Source organism: Trachinotus anak, unplaced genomic scaffold (assembly GCF_046630095.1).
Source record: "Trachinotus anak isolate AG129_WGS33_773 ecotype Australia unplaced genomic scaffold, CSIRO_AGI_Tana_v1 ptg000033l, whole genome shotgun sequence".
Taxonomy (NCBI): domain Eukaryota; kingdom Metazoa; phylum Chordata; class Actinopteri; order Carangiformes; family Carangidae; genus Trachinotus; species Trachinotus anak.
In genome coordinates this window covers 2,924,060-2,936,264 of record NW_027273884.1, presented here as the reverse complement: position 1 = coordinate 2,936,264, position 12,205 = coordinate 2,924,060, and the positions used below count along the sequence as shown (strand labels likewise).

Below are 12,205 nucleotides of genomic sequence, written 5' to 3'. Positions count from 1 at the left end.
GTATGGGTAAAGAGTAACTTAATACCAGGCTGTCACAGTCTTCTGTGGTCTAACGGCTGAAGTCTGTTGCACCTCTGAGGACACCCAGCCTCACTACTGGATGTGGTTTTGGTGTGGTCAGAATAGTGCACCTGTAATCATACCCAAAAGTGATGTCATAGTGTGCTGACATACCCTGGTGTACTGCTGTTAGTTTCTTTTCACAATATGTTTATGTTGAGGGAACTACTGCTGCTTGGTTAAGGTTATGGGACGATTACCTGATTGGTCACAAGACTTGCAGTACCAATCAAAGGTTTGGACACACTTTCTCATTCAGATGAATGGGAAGGTGTGTCCAGACTTTTGACTGGTACTGTAAGTGGTGACCTGTGGTGTGAGATTTCAAAGCAACCCTCAGTCTCCAGTAACAGTCAGATGCTCTGTAGGCACATCCCTCCCCCCTCACCTCCTTTCCCGGAAACAACCACTGCTGTTGTTCTGTCAGCAGTTTCACCTTAACTAACCCCTGACCACCGGGCAAGGGTCTATGAATCGTGTGTGACATAGTTTTGTCCCCACCTCCGCATGGCTTCATACCCCAACGGGATCATTGACTCTATTTTGTTGCTTCTACTGTGGGTTGATGGTGAAATTCCTCTGACCAGTTGACCTTTGTCCTGATCCCACTGGTTATGACATTTATGTAGTGATGTGATCCAGAGTCTGCACAGGGTGTTTTATTTTGAAAGTTGACTGGATGCTCTACGCCAGCCCTGTGTGACTTCCCGCCTGGCTCCATCTGCTTTGTGCAGCTTGACACAGCTTCTGTCAAATAAAGACAAGGCACAATGCAGCTGCCCCCGGTGGAATCCAGGGGTTAGACCATCTCCAGTTGTTGATATACCCCTGAGTACAGACACTTCTTCAGCCACAGGATGTGACGAATCAATGCAAGAGCAAAACTCAAACTGTTTCCTTAAAGCACAGTGAATAACACAGTCCAGAGAAAGCTGAACTCAGTGACAGAGACAATATTACTGTAGAGCTCCTTGTTTCCTTTGGTATCATTGGGTAGAAATGGCTCGACTGAAAACAGTTCACTGATCCCACTGAATTTATGGGTACTGCAGCTTGAATTTGCAGTTCCCATAAATATACAGGTTAAATTTTTAAACAGCAGCAGGGCATTGTATGTCTGCATATCCTTCTCAAATATATTCAGGTTCTCATGACTTTTTTGAAAGCATGATAACAATCAGAGACAGAAATAATCAAATTTAAATTGGTTCAGTGAAGTTCCAGCTCTGTGCTTAGGAAGAGTTTTTCTCCCCGTGTGATTGTCAAGCCTGTGACACTTATCAAGGAGACTTTTAAACTGGTAAATGTTGAAGCTGAGCTGTGAAAGTGTTTTTATTCTCCATCACACTGGTGTACTGAAGCCTTCTTTTAATCTACATCAGCTCATCTGTGGCCCCAGCGGCATCTCATTATTCTTAGCTCAAGCTTTTTAATATAGCTACCACAATTTCACGTGACACAATTTAAATGAATGCACAATCCAGCAGGGAAATCTCCCAAGCCTTTCATCTAGTAAGAAATTAGAGCAGGGGAAATATGTCACAACATTCAGCTATATGAACGCAGCACTTTTAAATCATCTGATGGAAAGTCACACAAGAGCAAAGTCACTCTCAGAGCATCCGGAAAAGGCTGTTGCACAATACCCCTGGGGAGGCGCATTAGGAGCGCTTGATTTAATTGCTGATGTCAGTTTTTCAGGTGCCTCGCTGTGATTTTGTTTTTTTCTCTCAGCCTGGAGCCGTGGTGCTGGGAGTAAGATTTTCTTTTTATTGTTATTATGTTGAGAGGGCGGGGTGGTTGTTTTGCACACAATGCTTTGCCATTGGTGTGTTATTTTTGCTGTTTCATGATGTGGCCCTCCTGCTATGTGACGAGGGACATGGGAGTTCTTTTGAGGCCGTCACGGGGGACGGGCGTCACAGTGAGGGATCAGGACAAGGCTTAATGTCAGCTTTTTATATTCTGGGAAGAGAGCCACAGGCGCCCTTGCACGTGATATTCCACGGGCGTCCTCTCTCACACACAAATTCACTCACACATAGTCGCACACGCATGCAGGCACAGCGGTGATGTGGTGGTAAATAAAAAGCTGAGCGAACAATCGCTGCCAGTCAGTAATCATCCTAAGGTAAACACCTGCCACTGTGAAGAGAAATTTGCTGAGCTTTCAGAGAAGACTTTATATTTACCGTCAAATAACCATATTCTCATAGGAGCTATTAACAATGGTGACTTTGTGACTTTAGGTTGTATTTAATAACGTCAGCCTGGCCCACACGCATGCAGACCCACGGACCGTAAACAAAGACATTCAACACAATGAACAGACATATGTATTAGGCTCCACATTGTGTCCTCAGGTGCATGTTCCTCTATTTGACTTTCCATTCAGCGTAATCCGCTCTGTGCCTTTGTCTCATACTTTTTCCCTCTAATACTCCTCGATCCTGCAGCTTCCCTTCCACACACAAAAACACAGGTATAAAACACCTAAATATGTACTATAGATTCCCTGGGACTGTATTTAAGCCTCCCTGATCTGCAGCTCAGCGTTCAGCCTGTGTTGGTGGTGTTAGCAGTAGTAATAAATATGTCTATAAACCCCATGCTAAAAGAAAGAGGTTGATCCACTGATAAGGGGATTATCAGTGTCTTATGCTCTACATTTTACCATTCCTCAATCTTTTCAAAATGTTTCAGCATTTTTTCATGGACAGATAACAGACTGAATAGCAATGTACAAAAGTTTTTCATTCCTGAGGTCAGAAAAGGCAGGAACTCTAAATATATTGCAATAGAATAATGAGGAGTTTGTGGCTTTTTTTTGCAGAGACCAAAAAACAGGCTTTACAGAGCAAGGAGCGTAGCAGCCACTGAGCCCCCACTGCCACAGCTGTTTGATCTAATTACATCTGTTGATGAAGACCCGTCCACTTCCCTTACTATTTTCTTTATTGGAACAGACAGGAAAAATAGAGGGATACATAGTAAGGAGGTGGGGTGCTACAGTAGAGAAGACAGTGGCAGAACTCAATTCTCAAATTGTAGGCCTAAAGTGGAGGAGGTAACTGATTGCCGTCATTGAATTGATTGTGTTATTCTAGGTGATAGATTAAGGTGATCTGTGTGACTACCCTGCAGTGATTGTTAGCTAATCTGTCCAGCAAACACACTCAACTAGTAATTGTTCTTCTGCTTCATTGATTATGTGTAACCTTCCTCAAGGCAAACCTTCTTCTGCCAATAGTTTTCCAAGTATGTATTTCCCATTTCATATTATCTGACAGCATATCATCTATATTTCTCTACACACAGATCGCCTGAAGATACACAGCTACAGCTCTGAGCTAAACCAAATGATGAGTGTTGGTTCTGGTTATTTGCCTTGAATTTATATGGTGGGAAATGCAGTTGTCTTACAGCTACTTTCACTGTAATAACTATCACATCATAAAGCTTAAAGAGGAACTAAGAGGCATATTGCATGTCTTAATCAGTGGCACTTTAATGCACAGGCTTACAGGGCTTGAGTCCAGCCCTCCAGCCCTCATGAAATTTATTTATTTATTTATTTATTTTGTCTCATGAGGCCCCTGACTCTTCATCATACAAAATGCTCCACCACACCTACACTGGGTACTAGTAAAGCCATGAGAAACAAATTCATAAGTGATTACTTTGCTGTGTGAAAAGAGGGGTGTCAGAAATATCCACAGATCTGTGATATTGTAATTCCCCATGCTGCTCTGCTGGCAGCAGTGGCTCTACCTCTGCTCTCAGGCAGGTGTGTGAGTGAGTTACTATGGTTACGGCGATGCTCTGGGTCTCTGAAACTTTCTCATGGTTCCCAATAACAGATATTTAGGTTAGTATAGCTGTACAAAATCATGAATGTAATTGTACCTCAATGCTGAAATCTAGTGATATAACATAAGTTTATATTTTAAGTTTGTATTATACAGGGTTGTCAGTATACTCTCTTAAATCAATCTCTCAAATCTCAGGCCAAATAAGAAATAACATATAATATGTGTTACATCAGCTTTCTTTGCACACAAGTGTGAACATCAGAGCACAGTTTTCACTGTCTTCATCACAGTAGTCCTTAATCTGAGATTATGCTGGTTTAAATGATCTGCTGTATTCATTCCTGTATAACATTACAGCTACAGCAGCTGAGAACAGAACCTGTGTGCAAAATAACCAGGCAGCATTAGATAGTTGTTGTGAGACCATTTGATTCATCCAGAGTGTTTGTACTTTGTTGCAGTTGTTAGACTTTAAAGATGACCTTGTGAGGCTTCAGGTTAACATTGTTTAACTAGGTTTAATAATCCAAATCACCTGATACCGTTTAAGCCTACATGATATTTTGATAAATATAATTTTAAATATGAATCTGCCACTTTTCTGATTTTCATTTCCTGTCCTGATCCACTTGTTGCATACTGTTTTTGAAGCTTTTCATATCCCCTCAGCCTGACTAATCTACTGGTGCAGGTGGCTGTTTCTTGACTTTATCCAAGAGGTTAGGTTCTGTAAAAACATTTGTTTAAATTCTTTTTTTTTTTTCTGGGGGAGGATCCAGACCCCTCTCCCATTGTAAAAAAATAACAAGGCGTCCATGTACTGGAGGGACAGTGCTATCCATGCAAATAACTTTAGTTATGGTTCAAATCCATTCTTTCAAGAAAACAAATTGTAACCTACTAGAATCACTGTAGAAACAGAACGGTGACACCAAAGACCATGTACCAAGTTTAAAACACAATTTAACTTAAATTTATATCCATAAACACATGACTCTTTTGAGTCCTGTTATTATGTTGTTGTTCAGCTTTTCTGAGGTCCGTGCACATTAACCCCGGTGCTGGGCCTGTGTTTGTCAGGACTGTGCACTGTGCTGCTCTCCACAGTGCTGATCCTGCTGCTGGGAGCAGCCAGGGAGTTTGGAGAGCGGCGGAGTCCTGACAAATACAGGCCCAGCACCAGGATTAATGTCAGAATGCAGGGAGGATAAATGGCTAAAGCCCCTCTCTGTGTTATGTGGAATGGCTTTTTTGCAGGTCAGTCGCAGAGTGATTTGATTAATTATTCTGTCCCAGTCTTTAACTGAGTGGGGAGCCTCCAAAACGTCCATTGCCCCAGGGCCTACAATAATGTCAAGGTGCCCCTGGTCTTCATACATGTGTTTTAGCTTCCTGGCACTTGTTACATGTCATTTTTTTATTTAATCTTACAGATCATTTTTAAGGCATTCATAGGTTTGGCTTTCAGCAGTTCACACATTTTGGCCCCTGGTGAGGAAGCACCACTTGAAATTAACTTGAAGTCGTCCTTAGACTAAGACAAAAGTGATGAGTCATGCGGCCTTTGCCCAAATGCCTTGGATGCTGTATCTGAGGATCTTAACTTGCCAAGATACAGTCACATTTTTTATCCAAGCTGCAATTGTTTGTTTTATTTTTGTCACACTGTTTTTCGTTTGTTTACCATAGCCTTTTTTCCCCTTTAGCTTCTATCTGTTTAGGAAACACCAACTGAGCACAATGCTCTTTTCTCATGCTGCTTCACATTCACACCTGGGAGCTGCCCACTGTAATTACAGTCCTTTCCTGTGCAGCCATGTGCAGCTCCAGCAGAACAGTCAGTGCTTCATTTACTTGTCTGGGTTTTAAAGGCAAAGACAAAGAGAGTGTTGCAGCTTCTCCTTTAGTAAAAGGCCCAGGGATTTGAACTGGCAACCCTCCAGTCACAGACCTGGATCTACAGCCTATTACGGTCCTGTTTATTATAAAGCTCTTGCCACATTTACAAACAAGTGCTAAGGGAATAAAGTGTCATTTTTATGACAAACTCACTGGGGGAAAACAGATTTACTCCTAAGCTGCACCAAATGATGCTTTTTCCAGCCAAACACCGCTGACACCACTTAACTTGGATCCTGATATGTGACTATTTTTCCGTCCATGATGGACGTGGTGCAAAGCAGCACCCAGTTCATGTCTGTCCTCTCTGTTTGCCTCAAGCAGGGTGAAACGAACCAGGGAGTAACCTCTATCACCAGCCACAATCAGATAGTGCACACATCTGATAATTTCTCTACCAACGCAGAGCACAAGGCAGCATTAGAAACGAGTCAGAGAGGGCTCAGCCCAGCGAAACATCTCCCTCTCTCCTCTCCCTCAGATAAGGAGGCGTTCTCAGAGCGTCTCTCACAGCAACATGTAAGGAAGCTGAAAATACGACTGGATCAGAGTGCTGATACAGCCACTGACAAACACTGAATGAATTGCTGGATGTTAGAATTTTTCCTCTTTTTTTATCCTCTGCTTCAGAGAGCAGAGGTGTTGCCATGGTGATGGTACTGCAAACTATAAATGCTGGTTTTCATTTAACTTTTTTTATTTTTAGTCAGCAAACAAAAATCTGTAATTTTATCAGCAACAGGGGTAGTCAAACACATTTTACTATTCATAACTTGTGTTTGTCTGTGTGTGTCTGTGTGTGTCTGTTTGTGCGCTCGCAGGGCAAGCTATTACAGGAAGGGTGGCCGTGCCATGCTGCCAGTGAAATGGATGCCGCCTGAGGCCTTCATGGAGGGCATCTTCACATCTAAAACAGACACATGGTGAGGATCCCTCACGCCTCTTTAACTGATCTCAGAGAGGACAAACTGTGTCTCAATGTGATGTAATTTCCTGTATTCACAGATGCCCTGCCCACTCTCTCCCTCTCTGTTTTTTGACCTTCCTCTGTCCATCTTTGATCCCTACCCAAACATTTTTTAAAGCTCCTTGTCTGTATCTCATTCTTGTCCCCTGCTTACATCTCATACCACTTCAGCTCTGATGATGCTTATAATTTATGACATTGTCCTCAGTCTCACCCGGCCTGTGCTTCCCTGTAACTAATCTTTCCTCTCATCATCTTCCTGTTTAAGGTCATTTGGGGTACTGCTGTGGGAGATCTTCTCATTGGGCTACATGCCATATCCAAGTCGCAGCAACCAGGAAGTGTTGGAGTTCGTAACCAACGGGGGAAGAATGGACCCACCTAAAAACTGCCCTGGGCCAGTGTAAGTGCAGATCCACCCACACATACTGAATGCATTCATACGGTGCACGTGATCCCATGAGGTCTAATTAAGCTTCAGCATAATGTAAACAAGAAGGAAAGATGCTTAGTTGTATGTGATGCATGCACTTTCTACACATGCACACAGACAGCATCCAAAAACACATAATATTAATGCAGAGGCAGACATGAAAGGCTGTTGCTGATATTGACATGTAAACAGTTTGTGACCTAGAAGGCAACAGAAATTTAACAGGAGATTGCTCCCAGTGCTTTCAATATGGAAACCACACTAACACTTTCTTTCATGTTTGCCTCCCAATTTGGAAGAAGTCATGGAGAGCTGATAGGGAGCTAAGAAACATTTCCAAGGCACACAGTATTTCTCCTTCACTCTTTAAGATACCGCCTCTCTGTGATAAAACATATATATGGGCAGATGTACACACACATTCTCTGGCTCTCTATCGCTCTCTCGTACACACTTTCCAGCCTCTCTTGCCCAGCTTTATCCTTCACACCTGTTGGCCACAGCTTTGCAGTTTAGTCGTCATATCATTTTGCAGCCGGCCTCACATGTTCCTTGTAAATGTGTTAGATTTTTTCTTCAAAAATAAACATGGTCCCATGGTGTTCTATTAACTTGAAGTTGTGAAACAGCCTCACAGCGGGACACACTGAGTCCTGAAAGGCAGAAAACTATAGCTGGAGTCATTTCAGCAATTAAAAGCATAGCTCAGGATTTAACTTCACTGTTAGATGCTCCTATAATCTGCCTCGCCCATTTAACACAATCACTCAAACTGGTGGGAGGTTACACTCTGTTTCTGCCTGATGTGATCAAAACACATCAATGATGAAAACACGGTACTGTTTTGTCAAAAGAGATCAGTGCGGCATTTGTTAAATCAGCGGGAGAGATGATGCTCATCACCTACTGTTTTCTTTTTGCTTTCGCTTCTTCTTCATGGAGTGGGAGGTAGTGGTTTCACTAAGTATTTTCTGCCTGTGTGTGTCTACACATACGTGTGTGTCTATAGGTACCGAATCATGACTCAGAGTTGGCAGCACCAGCCTGAAGACAGACCTAACTTCTCGAGTATCCTGGAGAGAATTGACTACTGCTTACAGGTGACTTCACGGAGCACAGTGCAGCTTCTGACTTTTAATTATTATTTTATTTATTTATTATTTTCTGTGATCTAAACTACAAGCCTGTATCGGTTGTTTGTAGAGGATAACACAAGATAAGTGTATATAAGTGTTGATAAGTGCATCAAAAGAAAAATGATGCTCATTATCTTTCCAGGGTTCTTTTATTAAACAGAAACACAAAACTGTTAGTTACTAAATTTAGTTTGAAAAAACTAAACTAAACGAAAAAAAATGCCTCTGCTTGTGTGACAGACAACCCCTAATGACTGTTACACTGCAGCTACTTGAGCTAGCGGTAGCTTCACTAACTGTTTTATTTTGTATTCTGGTTAATTTATGTTAATCAGCTACAGTTGATTAAAATTACCAGTCGCAGTTTTCATTATAGCTGAAGAAACTGAATTTTTTCACCACAAACTTGCGGCTCATTGAAAATGATGTAAGAAGGAAATAAACTGTGGCTCTTTCAGATCGTTATTTTGATTGAATCTCTTATATGAATGGCAGTGAAAAACACAACTCTGATCTGGTCTGATCTGTTCCTCTTTTAGGACCCTGATGTGGTGACCATGCCCCTGCCTATAGAGTATGGACCCATCCCTGAGGAGGAGGAGCGTGTGCCCATGCGCCCTGATGATCCCTCAGCTCCAACTGTGTTGGTAAATGCCCAGGTGCCTGACGGGGAGGCTCCACAGCCACCACCAGCCTATCCTTCAGAGGAGAGCCAGAGGGGCGGGGAACACACTGTCGTCACTAGCACAGCATCAGAGGCCAAAGCACAGATGTCAGCCAGCCAGCCATACCTCCACCAGCACCAGCAGCCTCACACACAGACCGCCATCACCATGACAACCACTAACACAGTCACCTCCACAGCCACCGCTACTCTCACTGCCAAGGGACCTCATGTCACCACCCAGCCCAGTTCTGAAGGGGGCCACATCAACCTGGCATTCACCCAGGGCCACCCACCAGAGAAAGAGGGCCACAACGGGAAGAGCACCAGTCTCTGGAACCCCACGTACGGCTCGTGGTTCCTGCAGCAGCAGCAGAGGAAGCAGCAGCAGCAGCAGCAGCAGCAGAGGCAGGGAGGGGTGGGGGGAGCAGGAGGGAACAGCGGCAGGGTGCCTGGTGAGGGGCAGGAGCATGTGGGCCGGACGGTGGCTGAGGTGGCAGGGGCGCTGGGTCTCCAGCACCAGCACAAGCAGTTCCAGCATCAGCTCCAGCAGCAACACCAACTCCAGCTGCTGCACCATCAGCAGCAGCAGCAGGGTCTCTGTAGACCTCTGTTACCCCCACCACCAACTCCTGCTGCCCAGTCACCTCTGCTTTTAGATTCAGCCGCCTTGCCCCCGGTTCCCCTCTACAGACTGAGAAGATTCCCCTGTGGGAACATTGGCTACGGCTACCAGGAGCAGGGCCTGCCGCTGGAGACCGCCCACAGCAACCCCAACCCCCCTCCTCCACCTCCTTCCTCTCAACAGGGCACCTCCATGCCCCCCTCAGCAGCTCACCAGAGGGGGGCCTCTATTCCCACCTCTGTGTCCCTGGGTCGGTCGGGCATATCTGAGGACAGCCGTCCACTGCTTGTCACCATGGGGACAGTGCAGGACCCCAGGCTGCCCAGGATGGAGGGCCACAACGCCACTGTGCTTTAGCCCAGATGTCTGTACTGCTGGTCTTTTTTCAGGTCCTGTCTTTGGAGAGTGTGTGTCCAGGACCAACAGCAGGAAACACTGTGTCAGGACAGAGATCGTTTTACACCACCATCCCACCCTTTTGGTTTCTTCCTCCAGTTCAGACAGAACCATGTCTCTGACAGAGAGCTTGTGAGTCCATTAGGCTTCTCTGATGAGAACCTGGAGGGTTGCTAAGCACATCAGACAACTAAAAAACTTTGGGAGGCAAAATGTAGAGTAAAGGTTAGTTTTACGAGTTTAAAAAATGTATTTTTTCAACACTGGAAGGATCATGACTGAGTGAGAATACTGAGAATCAAATGGAGAGTTTATGAAAGAAGAAGAGGAGGGGTACTGACCAGGAGTGAGAATGGACTCTCAGGAGGATTCAAATCTCTATATTTTGCCAGACTTAAACTTTGAGTCACACACGCTGGTGACCAGTCTGACTGTAGCAGCTGTGAAGTTGTCTACAGCTGCCAGCCACATGTGTCAGTTCTACTGCAGAACCCTCACACTGTTCCTTCCCCACATCCTTTTGGAAAACAACAGCGTGGTAAATAACTTGTATCAGACTATTTTTCAAGAATATCACTGAATTGGACACTGGATTACCAGAGACATTTATACTTTAAAAAAAAATACTGGGAAAAATGTGTTTGTTGATGTTTGCTTGCCTGCTTGTTTATTTATTCATTTGTTTATTTATTATTTGGATGTGGCTCTATAAATTATTAATAAACTCAAATTCATTTTACATCAACTGGTTTTCACTTTAGGTTTTTAAGTTGCAGGAATTTATTTTTAGTAATACACAACAGAAAGACTTTTAAACTATCCCAAAAATAAAACTACACCCACACAGGAAGGCAGTTGTGACCTTTAAGGTAGCCTTTAAGGTTGAGAGGGTGGATAAACAGAGCACTGGAGCAGGTTTGTGAGATTATTTGACAAAAAAAAACAGTGTATTAAAGACAAGCTGCCCTCAGCAACATTTAAGAGTTCAGCTTTTTGTTGTTGCTGAAGATTTGTAATAGGTCGTTGCTCCTGGTGCTATTGACAGCACTGCTCCGTGGACTTACCTTTTGTTCCCAGCTCCATTCTGCTGAAAGAGGGCTTTGAGACAGTGAAGCTGAGGCTTTTCTTTACTGATGGCTTTTTCAGTAACCTTTTATTAATTCATTTCTTATTTTTAAAAAAACTTTCCCCTTTTTGTCTGGATATAGAAACATAGTGGATATTGCTGAATCAATCTTAACCTTCAAATTGCTATCTCAAAGCATTCTACATTCTTAAATTTGCATATTTTATCTTTTCTATTATAGGATGAGTGTTGTGGAATACAAATGAGTATGAGAGAAAAGTTTAAAGACAAACTGCTTTTGTTCCACATGTGAATGAAACCCAGGACTGGTTTGAGTGTCAGTCTGCTCCTTCTCACACACATAGTGTTAACACTTGTCTGTGTTTATTGTCTGCTTCTTTCAGTTTAAGGACAGTTACGTACAGTATATCTATCAAATAACGCTGTGAGTGAGGCGATGTTGATATTTAGGTGAATGATGACAATATGTGTCACTTTCTTGATGCTTTTGCTTGACTGTATTTGGCAATCCTGTCAGTCAGTCTGATGATGAGCTGTCATGCATGTGTCATGACACTCGGTGACTGATTAAGACAAATGCATTCCTGTAGGACAAGTCAGTGAGCAAGTTAAATATTGGCTAACGAGAAGTATTTTTGCTTTGTCTCCAGTACCTCTGTTAAATGCATTGATTCTGTGTTCCCCTCACAGCTCACCTCCATCGTTTGATGTAAAAGACAAACTGAACTGCACCTGTAAATGTTGTAATTATAAAGTATTGTACTATGGCTCTGGTAAAAGCTGTAAATTGCCCTTCAGAAGATATTCGCCAAAATTAATAAATTACTATATAATAACTGTTTTGCATTTGTCTGTCTACAGCTCTCTTTGATATCGAGGCCAAGTTAATGGGATTAACTGAAATAGGACTGGTGACGTTATGGTGATTAAAATTTTAAGAACACAATCAGCATCACAGACATACAGCAGCTTGTTTAAGTGCTAACATTAGTACTGTTGTTTATCTTGACACTGTAATGTAATGCTCATGCACAGAAATAGGTCTGTTAAAAATGAGATAAAATCTCATATTTGCTGTGTCTGAATTACTGTAGCATTCATAGTTTGACGTCATTGACTTTAGATG

General features: G+C 43.0%; 1 protein-coding gene across 6 annotated transcripts in view; it reads left to right on the top strand.

The window, feature by feature from the left end:
* The window catches only part of alk (ALK receptor tyrosine kinase), a 204,927-nt gene extending 193,012 nt beyond the window's left edge, over window positions 1-11,915 (top strand). For all 6 annotated transcript variants that reach the window (XM_071471040.1, XM_071471038.1, XM_071471041.1 and 3 more), the window contains 4 exons: window positions 6,593-6,694; window positions 7,007-7,141; window positions 8,181-8,271; window positions 8,847-11,915. In XM_071471040.1, coding sequence (XP_071327141.1) covers window positions 6,593-6,694; window positions 7,007-7,141; window positions 8,181-8,271; window positions 8,847-9,953 — 1,435 coding nt within the window. In that variant the 3' untranslated portion in view covers window positions 9,954-11,915. The remainder of the gene's footprint in view (window positions 1-6,592; window positions 6,695-7,006; window positions 7,142-8,180; window positions 8,272-8,846) is intronic.
* The last annotated feature ends 290 nt before the right edge of the window (window positions 11,916-12,205 follow it).